We start from the raw sequence: 26,960 nt of genomic DNA, 5'->3' as shown, positions 1-26,960 counted from the left end.
TGGCCTTATTTATCAGTTTTCACATAGAACTGCAGATAAAGCTGTAAAACAAGGTCTATTTTTCAAAATTCCAGAAAGCAAAGGCCTGGTATCTATTGTCTACTTATCTAGGATTTTATATTTCTTTCCACATAAAAATGCCAAGTCTGGATTTCAGCTTTTGAATGGAAGTGAGTTGGTTTCTATTCATTGTATTTGAGGATCCCATATATTTTTTTTCTCTAAAACATTCTAAAAGTTAGGACTTAATCTGTGGTTATATCTGGGTTATAATTAATTTATCAAATATGCTACTCTTTTGTCATGACTATTCTGTATTTGAAAGTTACTGCTTAATTTATTTTAATGGCTCTTCCTTAAAATGTCTTAATTGTATTACCTAAGGGCAAATTATACATAATTAAATAAAAAGCATTTTGTCATCTATGAGAAATTGTTTGCCTTTACATTGCTGCCAAGCAGAGACAAACCATTTCATTATTTAAGGCGACTCAATTTTTTTTTTGAAGATAGAGTTTTGTTCTTGTTGCTCAACTGGAGTGCAGTGGCGCAATCTCAGCTCACTGCGACCTCCCGGGTTCAAGCGATTCTCCTGCCTCAGCCTCCCAAGTAGCTGGGATTACAGGCATCTGCCACCACACCTGGCTAATTTTTTTATTTTTAGTAGAGATGGGGTTTTACCATATTGGCCAGGCTGGTCTTGAACTGCTGACCTCAGGTGATCCACCCCGCCTTGGCCTCCCAGAGTGCTGGCATTACAGGTGTGAGCCACCACGCCCAGCCAGGCAACTCAGTTTCTAATCAGCTATAAGAAATTCCATTTATACAGGACTCTCTTCAGTTTGGTTTGTTGGTAAGTATATTGACCTGTGAAATGGAAATTTGCTTACTAGGAAAACCGTCTTCAGATACAGTCCCTAAGCCCAAGAGAGCCCCAAAACAGAAGAAAGTAGTAGAGGCTGTAAACTCTGACTCGGATTCAGAATTTGGCATTCCAAAGAAGACTACAACACCAAAAGGTGAGGATTGTCTTCTTATAACCCTTTAAACATATACTGTGTGGAAAAGATTGAATTTTTTCTACCTCATTGAATTTAGAGAGGCTAGATATCTATTTTGTTTTAAATTGCTTTACTCCTCAGTAAGCAGTGTGTCTAGGAATCAGTGCTGAATATAGTCCAAAGGAGGCATAGCAATTTAGTTCAGTCACTTTGTTTTACAAATTAAAAAATTGAGGCTCAAAGAGGTTAAATAAGAATCCCTAAGAATGGTCCAAATTCTCCCCTGCAGCCAACTCACTGAAAGTTGTTATTAAAAAGTCAGATCAGCACTCCACACTAACTAACTGTGACACTTATAGTAATGGGCTAGATCCAGGACTCTTAAGCTAGAACTTTTTTTCTCACCTAAGAAATAACTGTATTCAGGGCCACACAAGGAACAGCACCAGTTCTCCGTGGCATCCCCTCTTTATCTCCAGAATCTGGAAAGCCCTTGAAGATGTTTTGTAAAATATGTTTGTAAGACATGATATGCTGTGAGGGTAGCTGCTCTACCTTTTATTCAACTGAAGGATATCTTCCTCAGTGTGTTTCTTATATTTCTTTAAGGAGTGGTTGGGATAAGGAGCTGTAGACCTACAGGGAAATGGGGATAATAGGGTGGAAAAGAATCATAGTGACTGGGAAAGTAGTACTCAAGATATGCAGGATTGAAAGCCTTTATAAATTCAAAAATGCTATTTCCCTGATTCATTTGATCAAATATGACATCCCAAGATTATTTAAGTCTATCTTCGTACTTGTCCAGTCTAGCTGTCAAGGGATTTTAAAGATATAAAATTGCTATTTAGTTGTTTTATTTCATTGGCATCATTGTGGGATGGAGAACATCTGGCCCCTACTTAAATATTACCTTTTCTCCTTCCACCTCCAATGATGAGAATAAGAGGTTAGGTAGGTGAAAAAAATGCTGCATGTGCTGAGTCTAGGTCTGAGAAGGAATATGTATTTGACATTTTATAGTTAATACTGGTGGTTCTCATATGGTGCCACTTAATGTGGGATATGCAATTGGTTGTTACTAGTCTTTGATAAGTAAAACTGAGTAAACATTTAGACCTTTATAATAATGTGTTACTAAAACAGCATGTGATTACATTTTTTAGTAATTTGTGTTCTATGGTATTTTTAAAAGTATTGGCCCATGACAAATTAGAAATGAAAAAAAAAATTTAAATCCCATGTAATTTAAGAAGTACTCTTCCAAGATATTTCCTTTTCAGGCTCAAGGACCAAATAGCAAATACAAATGTTTTATGTATGAAGGGATTCATCATTAAAATTTGTCTTTGGGACTTTCCCACTAGTTTAAATGTATTTGTCAAAAAGTCTTTGGTCATGTCAACTCCAGAATTGAAATGCTACTGCCAAATTGTTTATAATCACTCATAGTAAGAATCAGGACTGCAATGCTCCACTGATTGGGCATGCCAAAGAAATAAACTACAATGTTGTGGCATTTATCTTTTTATATTGCACTTAACCACGGAAGAAAAAACCTTTTGTATCATTTTAAGGTAAAGGCCGAGGGGCAAAGAAAAGGAAAGCATCTGGCTCTGAAAATGAAGGCGATTATAACCCTGGCAGGAAAACATCCAAAACAACAAGCAAGGTAACCGGGAACATCATTGCATATTAGTGCATGGCTTTTAAAGAAAAGATCTGTAAGTGACTTAGTTTGCTTATTACTACAGTCCTGGAACAGCTTTCCACCTAGCATCTCGTATCAATATGGGGCTTGTATTTGGTTAAGAAATTATTCAAGTATAAATTTATATAATCAGGACTATTTCCTAAATAACTGTGCTATAAATTAACCTACTTAGAACCTTCCATTTCATCCACTGAACTGTAGTAGTGTTATGCTACCTAAATATTAGACTCTTTCAGACTAAAATATTATTTTTCAGACTAAAGACTGTTTCCTTTTAACTTGGATTTATTTGACCAGGGCTAATTTGATTTTTTTTTAATTGAATTCATTTGACTGTGGCTGATTTTTCCAATTAGTCTGACCCTTTTCCAGAAGTACACTATTTCTTTTAGGTAAATGAATGACATCAGCTCCCCCCATCCCTTTTTATGTTGATTTCCACATTGACCTCTTCCATTCAGTCATCTTCTATGTCTCAGGTCTACCTCGGTGATGCTTTGCATTTTTTTAAACACTTACAGTGCACACATACTACACACGGTGCAGGAGTCTTCTTTCCTCCCATGAATTCTTGATATGTACTTACCAGTAGGACAGCTTGAATTTTTACTAATCTGGGCATTGTGCATACTTTTTGGGTAATATATAATTTCAGAAATAAAGGTGTTACATTTTTCAGGCTAGAACTTGGTAAATATGAAACCACCAAGGTGGTGAATTACTGTATGTAATCTTTTTCCTCCAAAAAATAAGATAACTGGTCTTACACTTAGGTTAGCATTATGATTCTAATTTTAAAAGCACCATTATTTGTAATACTTCCTAAACAAAAGCGAAGTTTAAGGAGTGATAGTTCTTAACACTGGTCTTTACTTCCTTTCATAACTTTTAAATCTATTGAAAAAAAATATCTAGAAACCGAAGAAGACATCTTTTGATCAGGATTCAGATGTGGACATCTTCCCCTCAGACTTCCCTACTGAGCCACCTTCTCTGCCACGAACCGGTCGGGCTAGGAAAGAAGTAAAATATTTTGCAGAGTCTGATGAAGAAGATGATGATGTTGATTTTGCAATGTTTAATTAAGTGCCCAAAGAGCACAAACATTTTTCAACAAATATCTTGTGTTGTCCTTTTGTCTTCTCTGTGTCAGACTTTTGTACATCTGGCTTATTTTAATGTGATGATGTAATTGACGGTTTTTTATTATCGTGGTAGGCCTTTTAACATTTTGTTCTTACACATACAGTTTTATGCTCTTTTTTACTCATTGAAATGTCACGTACTGTCTGATTGGCTTGTAGAATTGTTATAGACTGCCGTGCATTAGCACAGATTTTAATTGTCATGGTTACAAACTACAGACCTGCTTTTTGAAATGAAATTTAAACATTAAAAATGGAACTGTGTTCTCTGTCTCTTTACTGAAGATAAAGGTGTAGTAAAAGCTCCCACACACCTTTAAAATAAATATATTTTATTCTTTGCCAGGAGACTCCATGGAAAAAGGTAAACAGTATATGAACATAGAAAGCATTGTTAAACAAACAATCTCAATGTACAAACAGAGCCAGTGAAAGTAAAGTACATCACAGACTTGCTAATATATCAATCAAAAAAAAAAAAATTCCACTAGTGCTTAAATGAGAACTAAGAAACTGACACTTGTATCTGTTAACCACTCTACCACAGCTTTCACTCTGCTTCATAGTGATTGAACAAGGTCAAAGGAGGCAGATTCTATGCCTGTGTCTTTGGGAGTTGTTAATATTAATTAGCCCCTTGGCATCAAGAAGGCTGGAAAAAAAAAAAAATCCCAATATCAGGCATGAATCAGGAAGGACACTAGAGTTACATGGTCCAGGTGGTAGACCAGCCTGCTAATTATCCCATGAAATTTCCCTAATGGCTTGTGAACAGGTAAACAAAAACTTTTAACACTGAAAAGTGTTTCTGCCTTGGAGGCTATCATTACTGTAAAAAAAAATTTTTTTTTTAAACTGTGTAGTTATGTCATTAAACAAGTAATAAACCACTTTTAATTTAAAGTGACATTAACAATTGAACAAATGACATTTGATTAACTGAACTGGCAGTTACACTGATACAGAATTCTCTTCTGCTAGTGCAGGGAATTTGTATACTTTTACTGGGCAACATGAAATAAAAGATGCAGTTTGAGAGCATCAGAAAGAGCAAAGACAAGCTTCCATACTAACTAAAGTAGAATATCTTCAGCCTTATCTTGTCATACTGTACAATAGTCCTGCTTCCTTACCTTGATGTCTTGACTATTCCATGAAAGCAAGACAGTTATCTTTTTGAACCTAGGTAGACGTGTACAGTAGTCTATTTCATAACCTTGGTGTCATGGTTATTTTGAGTATGCAAGACAAAAGGAAAGCACCAAACATACAGTATAGAAAGAACAGAGCCATACTTCTGTATGTACAAAGTCTTCAGAAACTTAACCAGGGGTAAATCATTTTGACCGGGTCTTTGCCATGCAATCTTGAGTGTTCAAAGAGGAAAATAGAAGCTTTTAACTAGTTTCTGGTTGCATGAAATGGCTGATTTTTTAGAATTGGAAAAGTTTGTATTTCTAGGTAAGTTACACAGTGAGGAGTATATATATTGATACATATGAAAACTTCTTGGTCCTTCTTGAGTTTTAATATATTTTCAGTCCAAAAACTAAGCAGCAGTAAAAATGTTTTTTCTTGCATTTTAAATCCTGGAACTGAAGGTACTGGGGAATGTTTGAAGTAGCTAGAAAATGTCTTATTGCACGAGTGGTGACTGACTGACCCCACTGTTTTCCACTGAGCTGGGTGAGATGCTAGGACTGTGCTCTGCTGTGTTCCCACTTGAACTTGGGGTCAAGGGTTCATGTCCTTCAGAATTCTCCAGCATTTCTTGAATGAGAGGTGGCATTGATCCAGGAATTTCCATTTTCAAGGTAATTACACGCTCTGCACCTTTTCAAAAGAGATAATGGAAATATGGTTAAGATAAGGAGTTAAGCTATGACAGATAACCAGGGACCAATTTTCATATATTTTAACAGAGGTGTTTCCTAAGATTCTTGCTTAGGAATTATGAAATGTAGATATCAGGTGGCTTTTTGCTGAAAAAGATCTTCGATTACTATCACACTCATAAATACAAAGATAAATGTATTTGGAATGGGAACTGCATCCACCAAAAATCATGTTTGTTAGTTTATTGCAAAGTTAGATTGGGTTCTCAACCAGCTCAGACTCATAGTATGTTGATAGAGAGGGTCTTTTTATGATCTGCTAGAACTTCATTCATCTTTTATGCAAGCAATAACGGATACAATTGCTCCTTTTGATAACAGAAAATTATGCAAACAATGCCTCCCAGAGGCTATCCTTATTTTACACCATTAAAACATTTTTACTTTGTGGAAAAGCAGCTGAGATATGGTGACGTTTAAATATGATGTCTTAGTTTCAGGAAATAACAATTTACAAAGAGAAGTTCCTGATGAAAGAAGTGTATCTTGAAAAAGACAGGTTGATGGCAGTTACCCACAAACAGAGGAGTTCACAATGTGCAGTGACTATTGACAACTAGATTTAGCAGCACTCTGTCCAGTACAATACCCACTAGGTAGCTAAATTTAAATTTGTTAAATAAAATGAGAAAAACAGTGCCTCAGTTGCATAAGCCACACTTCAAGTGCTCGAGAACCTCTTGTGTCTGGTGGCTACTGAACTGGACAGTACAGATTATTTCTGTAATTGCAGTAAATTCTATTAGGTATCACTAGTCTAGTGATCTATACAGAATGATAGTATTATGTTAAACAGCCTCATTTTTAAAAATCAAAGATACCGTATTCACAACCACACTGGTATCTGCTGTTTACTTCTACTCTTAATTCCATGCAAGGATGAATTCAGAATGCTCATCTAGGAGACCTCTTAGAAGGAGCTCGAGTTAAGACTGCTTGTCAAACAAGTTCCCTGTGCTTTTAAGCACTTTCTGAAATACAGAGTTTATTCCTTGGCTAGCAAACATCTTCAGAGACAGAGTAAGTAGTCTGATGGGGAAAGGAGAATGACAATAGCCCATTTGGTACCAGGGATAGCTGCTGAGTTGTCTCTCTACATAGAAAAACCTTACTGTTAAACACTCAACTGTGATATGGATCTAGGCACCTCTATTAATTGCTTGAGTTGCTACATAAACAGAAAATCACTAGGCAAAGAATATACCTCTTAGGCAAGAATTCCTTTGCTTAGAAGTGTGCAGAAGAAAATCTGCCTATATACAAAAGAGCAATGGCTAAAGTGATTGAGAGAAACTTAACAAAGGTTTAGATATTCAAGAAAAACTGGAGTCAAGGTAACATAAACCAGAGATGTGTAGAAAGCTGGAATTAAATGTATGAACCTAGAGAATTAGCCTGTTTTAGTACATTCTCTTGAAAACAATGTTTTTCTAATCAGTCATGAATTTTAAAGCTCTCAATCGTTAAGATAATTGAATAGGGTAAGATTTGAGGTGTTTGTTTGTTTGTTTTTTTAGAGGGGGGAGGGATAGTATTTCCTTTTGATTTCAGTGAGAAATGAGTTCCAAGACTTTAAAAGCAGCCATTAAACATCCTGAATTGAATAAAGCGACACAATCTGGTAAGGCCCTCAAGTCCACTGTGTGACTACAGTACTGAGAGCAGGAAGACCTACCTTTAGCACTGATGCTACGGAGATCTGTGATTTTCATTAAGATCTTTGGAAACATGTGAGGCTTGCTGGGTCGTCTTTTTCTGATATAAATTTTTAGTGCTTCCAGCAATGGTTCCTGTAGCTTATCTACTTTTGTCGGTTCCTCAAGGTCCTGGCGGTCTGGATACCAGGAATAAAGTATTAAACAAAATCAGCATTTATGCCCTTTTCCCCTCTTCCTTGTTTCCTTATTCCTACTGTTATGAGTTCATTAATTTGGTAATTCAATTACATACACAAATTTGCAGACTTATGCAGTTGCTTTAAGCAGTGATACTTGAAAAACAAAAAAAACCGCCCCCCCACCCCGGTAGTATAAACATTTTGATGCCTGGTTGCTTTTGTCCCAGGGAAAGAATTACCTCCTTTGACCAGAAGGTGTCACTACCGAACTGAATTAAAACAAATCTTGAGCAGGATGGTTATTTTAGCATAAAATAAATCTGCTCCTTAATTAAAACCATTACTTTTTAACCACTTACGATTCAGCCTCCTATAGGCCAGTAGGGGTCACTACAAAGAAGAAAGCTAAATTTTATCCCAGTCCTGCAAGGGTTGGTGGGAGGGCCCAGCCAAATACTTGTATGCCTACCCACTAGATAACAAACAGCACATACAAGTCCCTTGTCATCATTCAAATGTCCCCAGACAATTCATTTTATAATAGTGTGATCCTGCCTTTAAGAAAAAAAATCTGTGGCAATTGGAGTAATAGCTTTTTGGGATTTCTTTCTGAGCAGAAGGATCCCAAATACCATTAGTTAATTTGTAACAACATGGAAAAATACAATGAAACCAGGCATGTATGCCTGGCTTTATTCACATGTTTTCCCATGTAAAACAACTCCAAAAAGGGAAATGAGGAATTTTTCACAAATTACAAGTATAAACTGTTCTTCATGGAATTTCATGAGGCTTTTCTACATAGTTGGTACCTCCACAGATTAAGCAGATGGCACTGAGAAGGCCTGTTTCTGTGTCATCCATTTCCAAAGGCAGGAGCTGGTTGGCAAAGGTGAACACAAGGTCAGTCAGAGGACCAAATCCAGCATTGTGCATCTGAGTTCGATTTAGGGTAAGGCCGTCTGAGAAAGTCATGGTGTCTTGTTCTGGGGTATACCTGGTGCAAATTCTAAGAATCTGGAAGGAAAAAAAAATTGATGGATGTTCTAAGCCATCCTGTCCTGAAATCATCAATCAGATGTAAGCAGGAAATAACATGAAGATTTCCAAGGAGCTCTTGGGGCAGTCTGTCCCCCTTTCACATGTTGTATGTCGTCTTTAGCTCTTTCATTAAGAGACTACAGAAGTCAAAACCCAGGGGCTAAAGTTTTTTTAGGAAACACTAAACAGGACACAAGAAATTTTGAGAAATATCTTTTTAAAAGTAATTCATTACTTGACTCAAATAAACATTTACTGAGTGCCTAATTATGTCCCAGGCACTGTGCCAGGTGCTGGAGATGAAAAAAAAAAAAAAGATGAATAAGATTCTATTTTTTAAGAGCTTACAGTCTGCAATAAATGACAATTTATTAAATGCATAGTATATATCAAGTTTTGTACATACCCTACATTCAATCTTTCCAACAGCTTGGTAAAGTGAATATTATTCTTATTTTACAAATGAAGGACTTAAGGCTCAGAAAGGTTAGGTGATGTGCCCAATGTCACATAGTTAACATGTAACTGAATCTGACTCAAACCCAAGTTAGGCTCTCTCTCCCATGATGCCTCTGATCACATGGTTACACAGGCAGCTGTAATACAAGGGACATGAGTGAAACCAGCAAGGTACTAGGGAGTTCAGAAAAAGGAAAGCTCAGAAATAGCCAAGAGGAAATCAAGGGCAGATCCATAAAGAGGTGGCATTTCAACCGAACCCTAAAGTGTAGGCAGGATTTCTACAGGCAAAAAGCCTGAGTCACTCTGCCAGAGTCTCCCAGTCCCACCCAGTGTATGCTTGACACATAACCCTGTTGGCCCCCTGGGGCGCTAGCTACTAAGGAGACTCTTGCTCACTGCCCTGTGCCTCTAGGCCTCACTCAGAGCAAAACAAACTAAAAATGCCTTGCTTCTGTAGATACTCAATCCTGGTTCATGTTTCCACTGCCCTATTAAGCCTAAATGCTGGTAAGGAGCTCCGTGCGTTGCAGAGCACTTCCCCACCCAGAACCACATTTCTGCACCGACGATAAAGGGTCTCTGCTGACCAGGTTTCCATACTTGACTTTTCCCTCTGAAAAAGTTTCAGAGCTGCTTGGAGCACAGAGAAAAGTAAATCCCACCTGGACAAAAGTGAACAACTCAGGAGGTTGAAGAAGTTGAGAGTTTTTCCCAGATAATGGCACTCAATTTGACTGGGTATAGTCCTGTGAATGTCCACCTCAGTGTCAACCTACAGGAGGGCAGATGTGATCAGAAAGGCCTGCATTATTCCTGTTACACGGCCATGTGCAGAGAGGAGTGGCCTCTGAGGAAGACACAGGGCCTCTACCTAGGAGGGGTAGTAAAGCCCTCTCCATCCTGCCCATATTCCCATCAGGTCTCCTAAAAGAAAAACTTCTGTCAAATCTCTCATCTTGTCAGGGAAACACTGGGGGTTTGGGACCAGGACACTTCCCATGGGGAAGACAGTCCTATCTGACTGGTGGTGGATCCACAAGAGCCTCAAACCCACTGGACCACATGAACCATGATGGGACAGTTGTACTGCAATGGTCACATGCTTTTGGGTTCTCTAAATCTCCAAGAAGGCAGTGACCTAGGAGCCAGCCTTCTCCCTACACAAAGGACTCCAGCGTGGATAAGGAGGAAGGCACCAGGACATCCTATAGAGTGAGGGTGCAGCAGCGCCTCTGTTGTATATATTTTTAAAAGTCTGACTTCAGTGTCTTATTGGTTACAACTCCGAGAGGAAAACTGAATGAGTAAGCCCTCTTCATCCCTAACATACAGTAATAGCTAATGTTTTATTGATCACCTACCAGGTACCATACTAAACACTAGTATATTATTTCTCCTATCAACCCATGAATTGTTACTATTAGCTGGGGAAACAAATCTGAATAGCTTATGCTAGGTCACATAAGCTAGTAGAATGATTTGATTTCAGCTTTTTCTAGAACCCATGCTTTTAACCATTGCTCCACAGCTGCCTCATTTTCTCTCCATGCCAATAGTCAAACCTAGACACCTCTCTAAGGTTAGATAACCTTTAGCCCAGTACTGATTTCGATATCAGCCTTACTGGGCACTTTTGTGCAGCACGTAACTGCATAACTATTCACGGTGGCCTGCCTGCTGTAGAGGGGTGCAGAGCTTGTGGCCTGGAAACAGAAACTTCATTTTATATTGGGAGGGGTGGTAGACAGATATCTAAATCAGGACATGTCCTCAAACTTCTTAATGTTCCTACTATATGATCAAGTGGCATAGTGAATTAGCAATTGATCATTAATGTGAGTAGTTCTCAAAACACTACCATGATCTCTCTTCATTTGATGGGTCGTTATTTTCACCTCCCAGATACTTGCCCAGGGGCCTTTCTGAGCTAGCCCAGCCATTTCCACTGGTTTCCCAACTGGTTGACCTGTTTCACTTCATCTTGGTAACTGATGGGGTATGAAGCCATTCCCAATGTCACAGCAGTAAGAAAACCCAGAGGTCATTGGGCATAAAGCCTCACATTTCCCCTGAAAGTGGGAAGTAAAGTGTGGGGCCCAAGGTCACACAAGCAATGGTGCTAGAGCCTAGAATACAGGCCTTCCGATCCCCAGCCTGATGTTCCTTCAACTACCTGGAGAAACATTAGGAAATACTGCCTATGCAGGGAGTTATCAAGTGACAGTCAAAGTTAGCACTTTGGGAGGCCAAGGCGGATGGATCATCTGCAGTCAGGAACTCGAGACCAGCCTGGCCCACATGGTGAAATCTGTCCCTACCAAAAAGTACAAAAATTAGCCAGGCCTGGTGAAGCGCACCTGTAGTCCCATCTGCTGGGGAGGCTGAGGTTGGAGAATCGCTTGAACTGGGAGGGGGAGGTTGCAGTGAGCTGGGATCACGCCACTGCACTTCAGCCTGGGTGACAGAGTGAGACCCTGTCTCAACAACAACCACCACAACAACAAAGTTAGTATGCTCAATATTTATGGGCCCCAAATCCTGGGATTCGTTTCTAGTCTGGAATCAAATGGGTACTAAATAAATCTTTGCAGCTTTAACATGCCGCCAAGAAATGAATGCATGAGATCTGTCCCCTGCAAAACATGAAAGAATCCAGAGATTTGTCGGAAAGGAACAAAAGACCAGGAGTTAAGACATTGCAAATTGCCAATAACTCACTTAGAAATCCATATCCAAACTGCAGCCCTCAAATGTTTCTAACTATTCTATTCGAAAAGGTTTTCTTCCTCAAAAGTTAGAATGTATTTGGATTCTGATGAGTCATTTAAACTATGTTCTGTTGCCTCTCTTCCTAGAAAGTTCAAAGCCGAAACCAAGTACAACTGGTACATCCAGAGAGGAACGCACATGGCCTGAGAAGGAAGACTGCTCAATGTCTTCTTTTATCTGAGGAGCCTCCCTTCCCTGCCCCGGCCCCAGCCTGAAACAGGATGGCCCCCATGTGAAACAGGCATCCTCCTCACTGCTTCCGGCTGGTTCTGTCTCTGGAGAGAACCCAAGTCGTTTCATTTTGTCACACTAAAATCAAATGCCAGTGGCAACCACCAAGTACTTCTCCAGGATTAAAACACTCTTTGTTTGAAAGGAAGGCATCTTATCTGGAAAGACCGGCATGCAGGCCCCACGAGATGGGTAAAAATAGCCTAGGCCAGGCTGTCTCACCAACCAAAGCAGGGCCCTGTTGGACAACACAAAGCTCCAGTTGATGGTCAAAGTTGATCCTCCTCAGGGCAAAAAGAGCCTTCTCTTCTTGCCATTAGCAAAGACAACTGTGCATCTCTCTATTGCTTTTGATGGGAGTGTGTGTTCAGTGTGTGTCCTGGGGGAGGCCCGCTTGATAATGGAACCCTGGAAGAATCTGATGATGTGGGACCCCAGAGGCAGAGCCAGGGACTTGTCCACCAAGCTGCCATCACCTCTCTTACGGTGAGGGCCTCTGAAGTGATCCTTCATTTCTATTCCCGCTCGAGTACTACGCGGTCAATCCACAGCAGCCAGAGCATGTTGTCCAAAATGTTCATCAGGGAGAAAACTCCTCAAATGGCTTCTAGTCACCTTCAGAATAAAATCCAAACTTCTTTCTGTGGCCTCAGTGGCCCCTCCCTACCTTGCCAACTTTAACTACTCCTCCTTTCCTTTGCTCATGAACTTCTGGCCATCTTGGTCTTCTTTGTGAAGCTTCGATGACTCACTGCTGAGGCAAAGTGTTTGCACTTGCTTTTCCCTCTGGCTTCAGTGCTTTTCCCTGATCTTCACATGGCTCTTTTCTCAGAGTTCAGCTTAAATGTCACCTCCTCTAAAGCCTCAGTGAAAATGCTTTCTAAAACCCATTATTTTCTATCCCACCACCCTTTTGGTTTTTGGAATAAGAAATAACATTGTTTTAAAACTGAGGTATAACGTGTGGTGGTTTAAAAATATGTGTGCAAATTCTTTGATCCTACTCCCTTTAAGGGGTGGAGCTTAATTCCCCTCCCCTTGAGTGTGGCCTGGACTTAATGATTTGCTTTTAACAAATAGAATATGGTGAAAGCGATGGTGTGCGACTTCTGAAACTAGGTCACAAAAAGCATTGTCACTTCCTTCTTGCTTGCTGTCTCTTGAATCTCTTGCTCTGGGGAAGCTAGCTGACATTTCAAGAGGACAGTTAACCAGCCCCACGGACAGGTCCACAGAGGAAGAAACTGAGTCCTCCCATCAATAACCAGCACTAAATTCCTAGACAAATGTGATGAGCGATTGTGGAGGCGGAGAGCTTCCAGCCTCTGGAATTCTTTAGATGACTGCAGCTCTGGCCGGGGTCTTGATTGCTATTTCATGACAGATACCGAGCCAGAACCACCCAATGAAGTCAGTACCAGATTCCTGACCCACTGTGACTATGGGAGATAATAATGCTTATGTTTTAAGCTGCTAAGTTTTGTGGTATTTTGTTACACTGCAATAGATAATGAATATAGCACACATGCCTGGAGCTGTACACAAATCTCAAGAGTACAGCTTAAGGCATTCTCCCTAACCATATATCTGTGCAACTACTACCTAGGTCAAGATATGAATATTTCCAGCACCTACCGGCTCCTTTGACTTCTCCTAATCAAACCTCTTCCTCAGAAGTAACCATTATTTGACCTATATTCCTACAAGTTAGTTTTGCAAGTTCTTGAACTTCAGATCAATGGAATCATACAGAATATTCTCTTTTGTGTCCGCTTTTATTCACTCAATATTCTCTGTGTGATTCACCCATATGAGTGCACACAGCAATAGTTCATTCTTTTTCACTGCTGTGTAGTATTTCACAATGCAAACCACCACCCTGTTTTCTTTTCTTCATAGCAGTTGTCACCATCTGAGTTTCCTGGCCTACCTCCCTTCTAGAATATGAGCTCTGAGAATGAGACCGCTCTTTACCTGTCTTGCTCTCTGTTGTGTCTTTAATATCTAGAACAATGTCCTCCATACAGCAGGTGGTTAATGAATATTTATTGAATGAATAAACTGAATTCCTTCATCAGACTCTCTTCTATCTTGTAAACCTCAGAGGGAGGCATCAAGGGGTTGCCCAGTTTTCAGGCAAAGGAGAAAGCTCAGGTTGCTCAACCATCTTGGTCACTCTACACTGATTGTGTTTGGCAACATGTGGGCAGATCCTGATCTGATTTGACAATTTATCCCCATATGCCTGTGGGAATGTTTAGGTAGTGATACTAGTAACAATGTTTAAGTGGTGATACTAATAACAAAGACACACGCAGCGCATATAGTGCCTGTTGTGATGAGCTCATGGGAACAAAATGTTTTCCCCAATGGGACCTGTAGCCAGCCTGCCTTAACCGAGGAGAAAATACAGATGTTAGAAGCAGCAGGAGTCCCTTGTTACCGTTACTGTCTCTGTTTTGCAGACCAGTACTCTAGCAGCCATTGTTTTGCAATGTTAAGAGAAATAGATGGAATTATTTTCATAATCTATTTTAACTTAAGATATCCAAATTATTTTTGTTTCAACATGTAATCAATACAAAAAAATCATTAAGGAGATATTATACATGTTTAAATACTAAGTCTTTAAAAGACAGTGTTTATTTTGCAATACACACTTCACACCAGGCACATTTCAAGGTGCTCATGAGCCACAGCTGCCTCGCAGCTGCTGAACTAGACAGCACAGCCCCAGGTGCTACTGCCTAGCAGCTCAGACACAACACTTCATAAAGGCAGCCTAGGCTTACTCAAGACTGATGATTACGGCTTATTTAAAGGAACGCTTACTATGTGCCAGGAACTAATTAACTCAATTCTTTATTCCAGCAACCTGAATGGGGAGGAGCTACTATTCTACTTATTCAATTGGTGAGGAAACTGAGGCTTAGAGAGGTCAGTTAGCTTCCCTAAGTTCACTCAGCTCCTAAATGGCAGAGCTGGGATTTGAATCCAGGGAGTTGGACTGCAAAGCCCACCCTCTTAACCGCTACACTGGCTACCCCATAGCAATTCCTGGTGCCTCATGGGGTAATCGTGCCACATCTACAGGTGGGTAAGCTGAGGCTAGGAGAGACCCAGGGCCTCCTCGTGATGGCACAGACGCCCAGGCGCAATGCTGAAGCCTGAGCTCAGGCTGTGGGTCTTTAAGCCCAGAGCTCGCTCCCCACCGGCCTGGGCTCTTGTCTCTACTGAGTCCCCAGGAAGGGGAGAGGGAGGGACAGGTTCACATGGGAACGGCCCTCCATGGCTATACAGCTGCACAGTCTCCAGGGCCTCAAGGAGCCACAAATCACATTTTGAAGTCACACAGGCCGTCACTTTTGCGTCACCAGAAGGAAGGTGCTGCTGTGACTGGCATGGGAATATTTTCCTTGGGGGCAGTAAGGGCAGTGGGTGGCAGGACTCAGGAAGCCGTGTGTCTTGTAGGGAAAGACATTAAATCTTGAAGCCTTAACAGGCGTGATATTCCAAAAGCGGCATATATGCTGGAATTTGAATTTTGACTTTTAATTCATTTGTTCATTCATCCATTCACAAATATTCACTAAATCCCCCTTTCGAGCCTGGAACCCTGCCACAGCGACCAACCCTAAGATGGTTCCTGCTCTCATTGAGACAACAGACTGGGGGAGAAGCTGCTGGGAAATGCACCTGTAATTACGCTATGCCTTAAGAGCTTGGGACAGACCTGCAGTGTGAGGGAGGAATCGGGTGGCTGGTCGGAGAAGGCTTTTCTGAAGAGATGGCATTTCAGCTGAGATGAGGAATAGGCCAGGAAGAGCATGAGGAGAAGAGGGTGGGTAACCTAGACAGAGGGAATGGGATGGAAAAAGGCTCTGAGTCAGGAAAGAGCTTGACTGAGGCTCCAGGCAGTGCCACGAGGTGATATAGCAGAGAGAGGCGCCCTTGTGAGTTGGGCCAGATGGGCAGCTAGAATTTCCAGTCAAGCTCTTCAACCCCGCCTGGCCTGCCCCCAGTTTTACAACAGTATTTATCTCCTTCACCCATCCTGCCCACCCAGTCCTGGCTCCACACTGACCCTGCTTCCCTTCAGCTTGCCCAACCTGTTGAATGTGGGCTCTGAAGGCAGCTCGCCTGGGTTCAACATCTGGCTCCACTGTTTACTAGCTGCGCGACCTGGCGAAAGTCACTTCCCCTCTCTGAGCTTCCTCCCGTGTTGACAAATACAATCAGTCCCGCTTCTGAAGTTCCAGCTTTGAGAAACATAGGCCATGGCTCTTTTACAAGGGCAACCCCGGCAGAGGCAAGATGGCATGAGCCCCCGTCCAGGAAGGAAGGACCCTCTCGCTGCTTCTGCTGAGTGGCCTGGTTGCACCACCCACGCATCACTGTGGCATACCAGCTCTCCCCACCATTTGCCCACGGGGCTGATATGAAAACCCTGTCTTCAGAATCACAAGTGAATCATTATCCCTTGCTGTGTTCCCACATGGTTTAATTCCATTGTAAAAAATACAGCACTTAATGAATTCTCCACCACAGTCTTTAAACAAACCCTGGCAAAGCAAGTCATTTTCTCATCCGAAAATTGTTCAAGGTTTTCTATTTTGCAAAAGCAATTTTGCCCTCCTTTATCCAGAGGCTGGAAACTCTTCCAGGGAGCTCTACGGGTCTTTGGCTTCCCCTTGGGCCTCAGCTGCCTGACCTGCAAAATGTGGACAATAACAGGACCCCTGAGGGCATAGTGCGACTTAACAATAATACTCAGCATAACTGAGGCCTGTAGGGTGCCACACACTGTTCCAAGCTCTACGTGCCACTTCATTTCATGCTTTCTAGAGCCTGAAAGGAAGCTTCTATTGCCATCTTCATTGTAAATACGAGGAAACTGAGGCTCAGAGAGGGAAGTAACTTTCCCAAGGTCACACAGCTAGTAAGCAGCAGAGCCAGATTTTGAACCCAGGCAAGCTAGTTTCAGAGCCCACATTCAACAGCTGGGGCAAGCTGAAGGAAAGCAGGATCAATGTGGAGCCAGGATTGCGTGCAGTGGGGTGGGGGCGGGGGGTGAGTGGAGGAGATAAATACTGTGGCAAAAGTAGGGGCAGGCCAGGCGGGGTTGGATTTGACTGTAGAGTCCAACAGGGCAGGGACTCTCCACTCTGCCATCACACATCCACGAGGTAAGTGCTCAGTAAATACATGTGAGAATCATGACTTCAACCAATATTGGCGCAGTGCTACATGACAAGACAGAGCAAACGTTTAAACCAAAAGTCAGAGCGTGGTACACCTCTGCTCAAAACCCAGTGACTCTACAGGACACCAAGAAGGAGAATCTTCTGCTTCTTCACAGGCCCCACTCCAGGATCTAAGGTCTCGCCCCCGCTGGCTCACTCCCTTCCAGGCACACTCACTTCCTCCAACCTGCCGTGGCTTCCTCTGCCCCAGGGCCTTTGAACTCCACTTTCTCTAGGCTCCCCACGACTCACACACCCCTCCCATCAGTGTCTTTTCTTGGGCCTGGCTCGTTCTGGGAAACACTGGGAAATTGTTTCTTCATTCCGGTTTCTTCAAATGCCACCTGTGTCTGAGCTAGAGAAACAAGCCCCAGCCCTCCTTTGTTGTGCTCCATCCCTGATTCTGCTTCTGTTCTCCTTTGTTGCATGTAAGACACTGTCTAATCCATGTATCTGCTTGCTTACTGTCTGTGTCCCCCGCCCCAGGAGAAGGTCGGCTCCATGAGGGCTGGGGTTTTAGCTTGGTTCCCTCTGCTGCCTCCTCAGAGCCTAGAATAGTGCGCGGCACACAGTAGGTCATCAACAGATATTTGCGGAAGGAAGAAGAGAAGGATGGGAGGGAGGGAAGAGGGGTGGAGGGAGAGAAGAGGCAGAGAAACCAAAGTCTGACCACCTCAAGGTTTGTTTTTACGATTTTTATTTTGAGAGAGACTTGATCCTAATTACGTGCAGAGGAGAAGAGGCAGGTGAGAGAGAGTGGAAGAAAAGGCATAAAGGAGATTGAACGAGAAGGAAACATGGGGGCAGAGCCAGGTGAAGGGGTCACTCCTGCTCCGGGGCTCCCTCACTTGCCTGAACACAGCCCTAGGATGCTACCAACTCTTGAGTGAAGAAAGAAACATAAAAAAACCCATCTGCAGTGGTTATGAAGAGGCTGCCTGTCTTAATAGAGACATTTTTGGCTACTTGGCTCCTGTGGGAAAACATGAAACTCAAAAGTGTGGCCTCAGAATCTTCTGGACCCAACCTCGTGAAGGAAGCCCGGCTGTGGGCTGCCCACTAAATGGTCCCCACCGAGCAAAGGCTAGGATGGGAAATTCCCCTGGAAGGTGAGCAAGGGCAGGACAGGTGAGGCCTTCCATCCCCGTCTGCCTGTATTATGAGGGCTCTCACCTCATGATTCTGAATCAACCCTTCCTGGAGAGCCTCGGCTGCATGTCCCGCAGCTGACTGCATCTTCCTGTGAAACTGCCAGCCCTGGCAGGCGTGCAGTCGGAAGCATTACCTTGTCTTGTTGAGAGACCACACACAACACGAGACACGTGGCTCTGAACAGGCGGTACTCAATCAGGCCTGGTGACCCTTGAGACAGCCTGGGTTTCCTTTCTAGGGTCTGAGAATAACCTCAGCCTGGGTCTGTCTGTCTGTCCATCCGCCTAGTTACTCTGTCCCACTCTATCCATATATCAATGACTTAGATAAGAAGATTCTTCTAAACAGCTCTGCCAGTTAATATTCTCATTCAAAATATGCTCTTTGAACTTGCGTACTTTCAGGATCTTGTGATTAATTGCCTTTGCTACAAATTCTTGGAAACAAGCTCTTGCCTAGGGCCAAATGGGTATTCCTTCGAGCTTTGTCTGGTATGATTGGAGGTCTTTGCCCTTTAACTATCGGGACATTTTCCTCCCTGGCCTATTGCACCCCAACCCAGACTCCTCACCCCCATGGCCCAGGAAGGAGTGGTTGAAAGTTTCCTGATTCCCACCACAGGGCTGAAATTGCCCACGTTAACCCAGCTTTGGCCTTGTCATCAACATCATTGGCTAAGTACCTACTACGTGCTAGGTATTACAGCTGTTAATATATTTAATCCCATTTAAGTAATTACCTTATTTAATGCCTTGTTGATTCGCATTTCTATTTGTACATAGATAAACAGAGGCTTAGACAAGTTAAATAACTTCACCAAGGTCACAAAAATTGGTTTCTGTTCTACTGACTCTACCAAGGGGCTAATGGCTAATTCTTGGATCCATGGGGCTGGAAGAGTGCTGCAGGATTCAGTGTAAGCTGAGATGTGGGAAGAGAGGTGCTGGAGGCAGGAAGGGGATTTCTAAATTGAGGAAGGGGATTTAAATCTTGTGGAGACTGCACCCTGATCACTAAGTGTGTGGCTGTGCAGAAATAAGACACTTTCCCGGAGGATCTCAAAGCATACCTCTCACTCCATATGTTGGGGCTGAGTATCACAAACTGTAATCATCTGGCAACTAGACAAAAGAAGGATTAAGAAACAAGCAGAAGGTCAAGGTCAGAGCCTGAGGCCTGGGAAGGCTCCAGGCCCTGCTGGGTGGCTGCGTGATGCAGGGCTGTCAGAATGACACAGCATTGCTTGCTGTGGACTTGATTTGCTGTGAGTCACCTCACAGACCACTCAGACACTGTGGTGGTAACTCCAGTCTCTGCTAATATCTTGGAAGTGTTATGAGGTTTAGGGGAAATTCTACTGAGTGTTACATTTTAAGTTCTTGTCAGGAAAGCATTAAAAGGCCCAGTAATTTTCATTCATTATTCTAATAGCTCATTGTTAACATCATTATTGATTCGCCCAAATTGTCTCTGTTACTCTCTGGTGGTCTAGCTCACTGTGGCCCACAACTCTCTCATCTCTGCTATCCCTAAGGGCTCCTGTTTATGCTTCATATCCTCTTTTACATCCTGTTAGGCCTGGAGGTAGCCCAGTACCACTCTGGCTGTATACTCCACTCCACCCCGATCTTGCACCACCCCCATCTGTGACCTTGGGAAGATCCCTGCCCTCCTGTCTTAGTCAGTTCAGGCTACTATAACAGAGACCTGGCCCCTTAAACAACAACATTTGCTTCTCCTAGGTCTAGAGGCTGGAAGTCTGAGGTCAGGGAGCTAGCATGGCTGGGTTCTTGGTGAGGGCTCTCGTCTTAGGTCACAGCTGCCTTCCTGCTATATCCTCACAAGAAAGAGAAAGGGAGCTCTGGTGGCTTCATCTCCTTATAAGGGCACTGATTCCATCTTGGGGCTCCACCCTGTAACCTCACCTAAACCTAATCGCCCCCCCCCAAAAGACCCCACCTCCTAATACCATCACATTGGGAATTAAGGCTTCAACATACACATTTTGGGAGGATGCAAATATTCAGTCATAGCACGTCTGTGGGCCTCAGTTTCCTCACCTGTAAAAAGGGGATACCTGATGCCCCTTGGCTGCCTGCCCTGCTCACGCTACTGCTTCTAGAGCCTTAAAGAGGGTAAGGGGGTCAGCACACTTTGTCTTCCACAGGCTGGAAGTCCACCCTCTCTTTCCCTGGTGGGGGCTTCAGGCTGGGACTGTTTCCTTGGATGGGAGCAGCTCCCATTAGACGTATGTATGCAGGGAGGCCCATGGAGAAAGTGGGATGGGGGACTGGCCTCCAGGGATGCATCAGAACATAGGGAAAGTAAAATCAGCTTTTGAAGTGCTACAAAAACATTGCTTTTTTATTAGGTCTCTCATAGCTTTGGGTATAAACCATTCTGCAAAGCAAATACAGTTACTATAATTAAGCACACGAACGCACTCTCACTTAGGAGGAGAGAGGTCCCCGTGTGTGGTGGTCGCACAGGAAGCTTGAATGTTTATGTGTCCTGTTTGCTAAACAGACCTGAGGAAGAGTGGCAATGATTACTCAGTAACTTACAGGTGCCAGGGGTCCTGAGAGCATATGTGATGATTTTATTTCTTGTAAAATCAGGGGGTCTGGGGTAAACTTAGAAACAGACCAGCATTCACCTGTAGAGTTTGCCAACCTCAGCCCATTTGAGCCTCGCAGACCTCAGTGAGCCTGAGGGATGGGAATTCAGCCCATTTCACAGATAAGGAGCCAGAGGCTAGGTGAGTCCACCTACTAAGTCAGGTGAGTGCTAGAGTCGAAACTCAAAACCTCCTCTGGAGATCTTCAATGTCTCTTGGTCCCCTCCCTCCCCTCCACGGTGCCCTCTCTCCCTCCCCAGACCCATTGAGAGCTCAAAAAGGCACATACCAGGATGTCCAGGCAGGCGGCCTTCAGCAGGGTAATTTGGTCTGCGATGGTCAAGCCAGTGAAACCAGGCAGACGTTTAGCAAACTCCACGATCTTAATAATGCACTTGGTGGCCAGTTCACTGAATTTGTCCCAGAGGCCCAGGTCCAGACGGACTCGATGGTCAGCACTGGAATTCTAGGAGAGAGAGAAAATGTCATCAGATACAGTTTCCGGGAAGGTCTATAGGAGGGGAGAAATTCAATGTGTTTCCAATTAGAGGGGGTGACATGTCAGCCTTCAGCAGGCAGGTTGTTGGTGGGACAGCTACATTTTTTTTAGCCTGGATTCATCCTTTTTTTGTGTGTGTGAGACGGAGTCTCGCTCTGTCACCCAGGCTGGAGTGCAGTAGCACGATCCCAGCTCACTGCAACCTCCACCTCCCGGGTTCAAACGATTCTCCTGCCTCAGCCTCCCAAGTAGCTGGGATTACAGGCATGTGCCACCATGCCCAGCTAACCTTTTGTATTTTTAGTAGAGCCAGGGTTTCACCGTGTTAGCCAGGATGGTCTCGATCTCCTGACCTCATGATTCACCCGCCTCGGCCTCCCAAAGTGCTGGGATTACAGGCGTGAGCCACTGTGTCCGGCCGGATTCATCCTTTTAAGACACTTAAAATCTTATGCCTGTACCACTGGATAATCAAGTAACAGAGGAGAGGAAGTATCTCTGTATGCAGTTATCCAGCTAACAAACAAGAAAGGAATGAGGAGTCACCATTTTCTAACTCTGATGAATGAATGGCTCTAAGCATTGACCATCAGTACTTGTTAATCTCTTAAAAACACGCCACCTGTCATGCTGATGTCCTGATGGAAAAACACACCACCACCTACGAAATATTCTGGCCAGAAATCAAACTTGAATCTGACTGAGACTCTAGATAACCTCAGGAAATCCAGGGACATGGTAAACTACACAAAGTGGGTACAGCTATCAACATCCAGAATGCCAGAAAATCCACAAAACCAATGAACTGGTTTCTTCAATAAGAACATTGCAAGAGAGAAAAACAAGTGGAGAGAGAAATCTATAGATTGAAAGCAGCTCAACCCAAATGCTCATTAACTGATGGGTGGATAAATAAATTGTGATTACAACTTTGCAATGAAAATGCTAGGTAGCGTTAATAAGGAAGGAAACTGTAATACATGCTACAACATGGATAAACCTTGGAAGCATGCTAAACCAAAGAAGGCAGACATAAAACGCCCATACACAAAACGATTCCATTTATATGACGTTCTGGAAAAGGCAAAACTATAGTGATTGAGAACAGTTCAATGGTTTTCCAGGAGCGGGAAGGCAGGTGGGGACTGACCACAGGTGCACAAGGAAACTCTCTGGAGCAATGGAAATATTCTACATCTTGACTGGAGTCAGGTTATGTGACTGTATACTTTTATCACACTCATCAAACTATACCTTTAAAAAAGATAAAAATTACATTATGTAAATTATACTGCAATAAACCTAAGATACTGAGAAAACTGACAACCAATTGCATGGTGTAAACCTTATCTAAATTTTAATTCAAAAAATAAACTGTAAAGAGATGGTGATATATATGAGAAAACCAGAAATATGAGCTATTAGGTGTTAGAGATCATTTTATTTTAGGATGGTAATAATGGCACTGATGCTTTACTTGCGTTTGCAGAAGCTTCTTTCATTTAGAATACATATTAAGATATTTACAGATAAAATGATGAGATATTTGTAATTTACTATCCAACAAAAGGCTGACGTTTGGTTCTCTGACAAATGTAAACAGCTCAGGAGAGGTACTGCATTTCTCAAACTGATATCTTTAGTTCCCCACCTCAGTTAAAATCAGTCTACAGGAAGTGAATAAAACTAGCTCTTGCTTTGAACGTCTGCATGGAAAGCCAGAAAGAAGAGTTTGCACGAGGTGCCACAGACACTGTAAAAACGATGGTGGTCAACTTTGCCTTCCACGACATTCCTTGTGGAGAGTAGACATGCATCCTCCAGATTTATTTTATTCCTTCCTCAAGGACCTTGGTGGTATACAGTACACTTGGGGGAACATGAGATCAAGATGTGTGGCCATTTGGGCCGTAATTAAATTTAATAGGCAGTTTATCCGGTTCGTAGGAAGATGACACGGAAGAGAGGGACGGAGAGTCAAGCTTATGGAGGGAAATCATTTTACAATAGAGTATCCATCTGGAAAAAAAGACATTGCCCCGACCCAGCAAGTGTGAACGAAATCTTCATCAACATTGGATGAGGTAACTTTATCACGCGCCAGGGCTGAGAGAGAGGAGCCTGTCGTACCTTCTATTAAAAATAATGCACAGCCGTCTTAACGGCATGTAAATCTAACTCACTATTATGCAAACTGAAGGGAAGAGGCAGTTAATAAAACACAAAATAACCTGGTGTTTTATTATACTGGCTGCTGGATTCATAGGCATGAGGCTTCAAATGGCTTATATATTATCTTCCAGCTGCGGCAAATGGAGAGCCCTGGCCTGCTTGGGTTGGTAATGAAGGCGGCTGTGGGGAGCACCAGGGAAGCGTGGATTTTCAGCAGCATTTCTGAGTGTGCAGGGAGGAAAACCAACAAAGAAGGAGAGGCAGAAAGTGGGGTGGTGAGGAGTGACCCTTGCTGTGAGTATGAGGCAGGCTGATGAGGAAAACAGCCAAGCCAGAAGGGCAAGGGGCTCTCCTCCATCTGCTGCCAACTGAGAGTCTGGCCAGGGCTTCCAGAGGACGTCCCCTCTTTGGCAGGGGCTACAGGAGCTGCAGCGCCTCCCCAGGATGCCGCGTGGTGGCCCATATGGAGGGTCGCGCCCATGGCCCCCCAGGGCCATCTTAAGCAGAAGAAAAGCCCACCCCTACTATGAAATCCAATTAAATGGCAAGTTTTGCCACGCAAATGGATCGCTTTCTTCTGCTGGTTTGGTTCTCTGCTGCAACGGGCTGCCTTCCTGGACTGGCAGGACTTTCAGAACAAGACCCATAAAGGAAAGTGGAATCACCAGCATCTTTAAATCCCACTGGAGGCAGCTCCTGGGTATTACAGTGGTTTGTTCAAGCGTTCTGGCTTTTTTTTCAAAGTTAAGAAGGAAATGTAAATTTTCATTAAAGAAATAAAGAATTAAAATTCTGTGGCAATGTTGGGTATATCCATGGAAGTGCCTCCTTCTTCCTTAGGCCTGAAATCCTTCCACCATCCTGGAGACCGATGTCCTTTCAAGTTCAATTTGCAGACCATCCCTGTCACCCACATTCAATTCCTGCATTTTGTATGTTTTTGCATGTAACCACCCCTTTTTCTAGGGCTTGCCTCGTGCCAGGCACTGTTCTACATGCTTAACGATCACTGACTCTCCTTACTTTTCACAGCGCCCCCACGCGGTAGGCACCATTATGGTCCCCATTTGGCTGATGAGGAAGCGAAGGCCCACAGAAGTGCAATCATTTGTGCAAGATCCCGCGGGCGAACTGGAGGGTGTGGGATTCACCCACACAGTTGGGTTGGGGTGTTTAGGCTTCCCACCACTGCACCACGTCACCCCCTCCCTACTGGTTCCTCACATATTTCTACTTTCTGGTTAGAACTTCCTGACTCCTAAAGCCTGTGGTTGCATCTGTGATCTCCCTCCTTATTGGAATCTCTGGATGCTTCCATCAGGTGGCTACAAGAGCTCCAGCACAGCTATGAAGAGAATGTTATGTGCCAGCCAACATCTCTTTGTGGTCAATACACACATTATCTAGGCACGATGACAGCATGGCTTCGGGAACGTCTGCCCCCAACAGAAGAGAACAGAGGAGAAGGCCCCCAACATGCCTGCAGCATTTTCCTTAGGACCAGATGCCTCCAACAGGTGGGGAGAAGGCAGCTTGGCAGCCACCCTGTAGCTCTGGGTAGACAGGAGGGCGTCATCTTAAAGGCATGGTGCAGTCTGTGGGTAGAGAGGGCTTCGAGCAAAGGGCAATGGGAGAGGGCAGGTAGGGAGGGTCTCTAGAATCCTTCGAGTATTTCCTAGCAGCCTGGCTAAAAGCAAGAGTGATGCCGCAGGATTCCCCTGGAGGTCACGTTTCAGGCGTGCTCCTGGACCACCATCATCTAAGATTCCTGAGCTGGGACATGACCTTGGAAAGGACCATCTATCCATCTGCAGCCCCTTCACTCCTGGGGTTCAGAGATCTGGGGCCTTGGTCGAGTGCAGGGGTGGGGTGGTGGGTATAGTCCAAGGCCCTAGAGGATGTCCAGGAAATGCTAGAATTCTGGAGTGGTCCCAGCTGCTGGAAGGGGCCACGAATGCCTTCTGGAGCTGCAGGGCATATCTGAGAAAGATCAAAAGCCCTGCCCTGTGTCCCTGCCGAAGCCTTCCAGCCAGACACAGCAGCTAGGGGACACCTTCTTCGAACTGCTTTTTCTCATGACTAGAAACTTCCCTTGGCTCCCTAGGGCTAATGTTCACACACCTTATCCCAGCACCCAAAGCCCCTAGGAAGCTAGCCCTGACCTAGCTCCTCAAACTTAGCTCTGCCTCCCTCCCACCCAGCCCCATCCCTGTGAAACCCTGTGCCGTGTTCATGCTATTGCTTTTGCTGGGAACGTCTTTCCCTTATTCCATCACTGAGGAAGAATGTGGGTACTTAGCACAGTGCCTACAGAACATTTTTCTTCAAAAGATCAGGACTTATGTGTGCTGCCAGAGGTTTCTAAATACTCACAACACTTGTGACAAAATTTGATCTCCAGCTAGACTTTGCAGAGAGCGGCAAGCATGGAAAGGTAACATCCATGCACTCCAGTTCTGCACTCACTAGGTGTTACTGTTTGTTACGGGTTAAACTGTGTTCCTCAAAAAGATGTGTTGAAATCCTAGCCCGAGTATGTCAGAATGTGACGCTATTTGAAAATAGTGTCTTTATAGGGGTAATCAAGTTAAAATGAGGTAATTAGGGTAGGCCCTAATCCAGTATGACTGGTGCCCTTATAAAAAAAAATGTGGAAATCTGGACAGAGGTTGACATGCATAGAGAGAAGACGATGTGAAGAAACACAGGGAGAAGATGACCATGAGAAGACGGAGGATTGGTGTCATGCAACTACAAGCACTGCCTTCCACGCCAGAAGCTACAAGAGGCAAGAAAGGGCTCTTTCCCAGAGCTGTCAGAGACAGCGTGGCCATGCACACACCTTGATTTTGGACTTCTAGCCTCCAGAAATGTGATCAAATAATGTTGTCTCAAGCCAAATAATGTTGTCTCAAGCCACCCAGTTTGTATTATTTTGTTCCAGCAGCCCTAGGAAACTAACACAGTAGGTATGCAGTCATTGTTTGTTGCAACATGAAAGAATGGTCTAGGTCAGGGGTCCCCAAGCCCTGGGTCGTGGATGGGTACTGGTCGGTGTCCTGCTAGGAACTGGGCCGCACGGCAGGAGGTGAGTGGCCAGGAGCGAGCATTATCGCCAGAACTCCACCTCCTTCAGATCAGCGGCGGCATTACATTCTCATAGGAACATGAACCCTACTGCA

At 43.6% G+C, this 26,960-nt stretch overlaps 2 protein-coding genes across 6 annotated transcripts in view; one reads left to right on the top strand and one right to left on the bottom strand.

Annotated features, from left to right (window-relative positions):
* The window catches only part of TOP2B (DNA topoisomerase II beta), a 66,789-nt gene extending 62,665 nt beyond the window's left edge, over positions 1 to 4,124 (top strand). For both annotated transcript variants that reach the window (XM_016940585.4, XM_009445032.5), the window contains exons 34-36: positions 894 to 1,019; positions 2,579 to 2,673; positions 3,631 to 4,124. In XM_016940585.4, coding sequence (XP_016796074.2) covers positions 894 to 1,019; positions 2,579 to 2,673; positions 3,631 to 3,801 — 392 coding nt within the window. In that variant the 3' untranslated portion in view covers positions 3,802 to 4,124. The remainder of the gene's footprint in view (positions 1 to 893; positions 1,020 to 2,578; positions 2,674 to 3,630) is intronic.
* A 51-nt stretch (positions 4,125 to 4,175) lies between these two features.
* Positions 4,176 to 26,960, bottom strand: part of RARB (retinoic acid receptor beta) — a 769,542-nt gene continuing 746,757 nt past the window's right edge. For all 4 annotated transcript variants that reach the window (XM_016940587.4, XM_001164404.7, XM_009445031.5 and 1 more), the window contains 4 exons: positions 21,397 to 21,573; positions 8,405 to 8,609; positions 7,431 to 7,589; positions 4,176 to 5,693 (listed from right to left, as the gene is read on the bottom strand). In XM_016940587.4, coding sequence (XP_016796076.2) covers positions 5,497 to 5,693; positions 7,431 to 7,589; positions 8,405 to 8,609; positions 21,397 to 21,573 — 738 coding nt within the window. In that variant the 3' untranslated portion in view covers positions 4,176 to 5,496. The remainder of the gene's footprint in view (positions 5,694 to 7,430; positions 7,590 to 8,404; positions 8,610 to 21,396; positions 21,574 to 26,960) is intronic.

Source organism: Pan troglodytes, chromosome 2 (genome assembly GCF_028858775.2).
Source record: "Pan troglodytes isolate AG18354 chromosome 2, NHGRI_mPanTro3-v2.0_pri, whole genome shotgun sequence".
Classification (NCBI taxonomy): Eukaryota; Metazoa; Chordata; class Mammalia; order Primates; family Hominidae; genus Pan; species Pan troglodytes.
The sequence above is the reverse complement of the archived record's forward strand: the minus strand, read 5'-3'. Positions and strand labels throughout refer to the sequence as shown.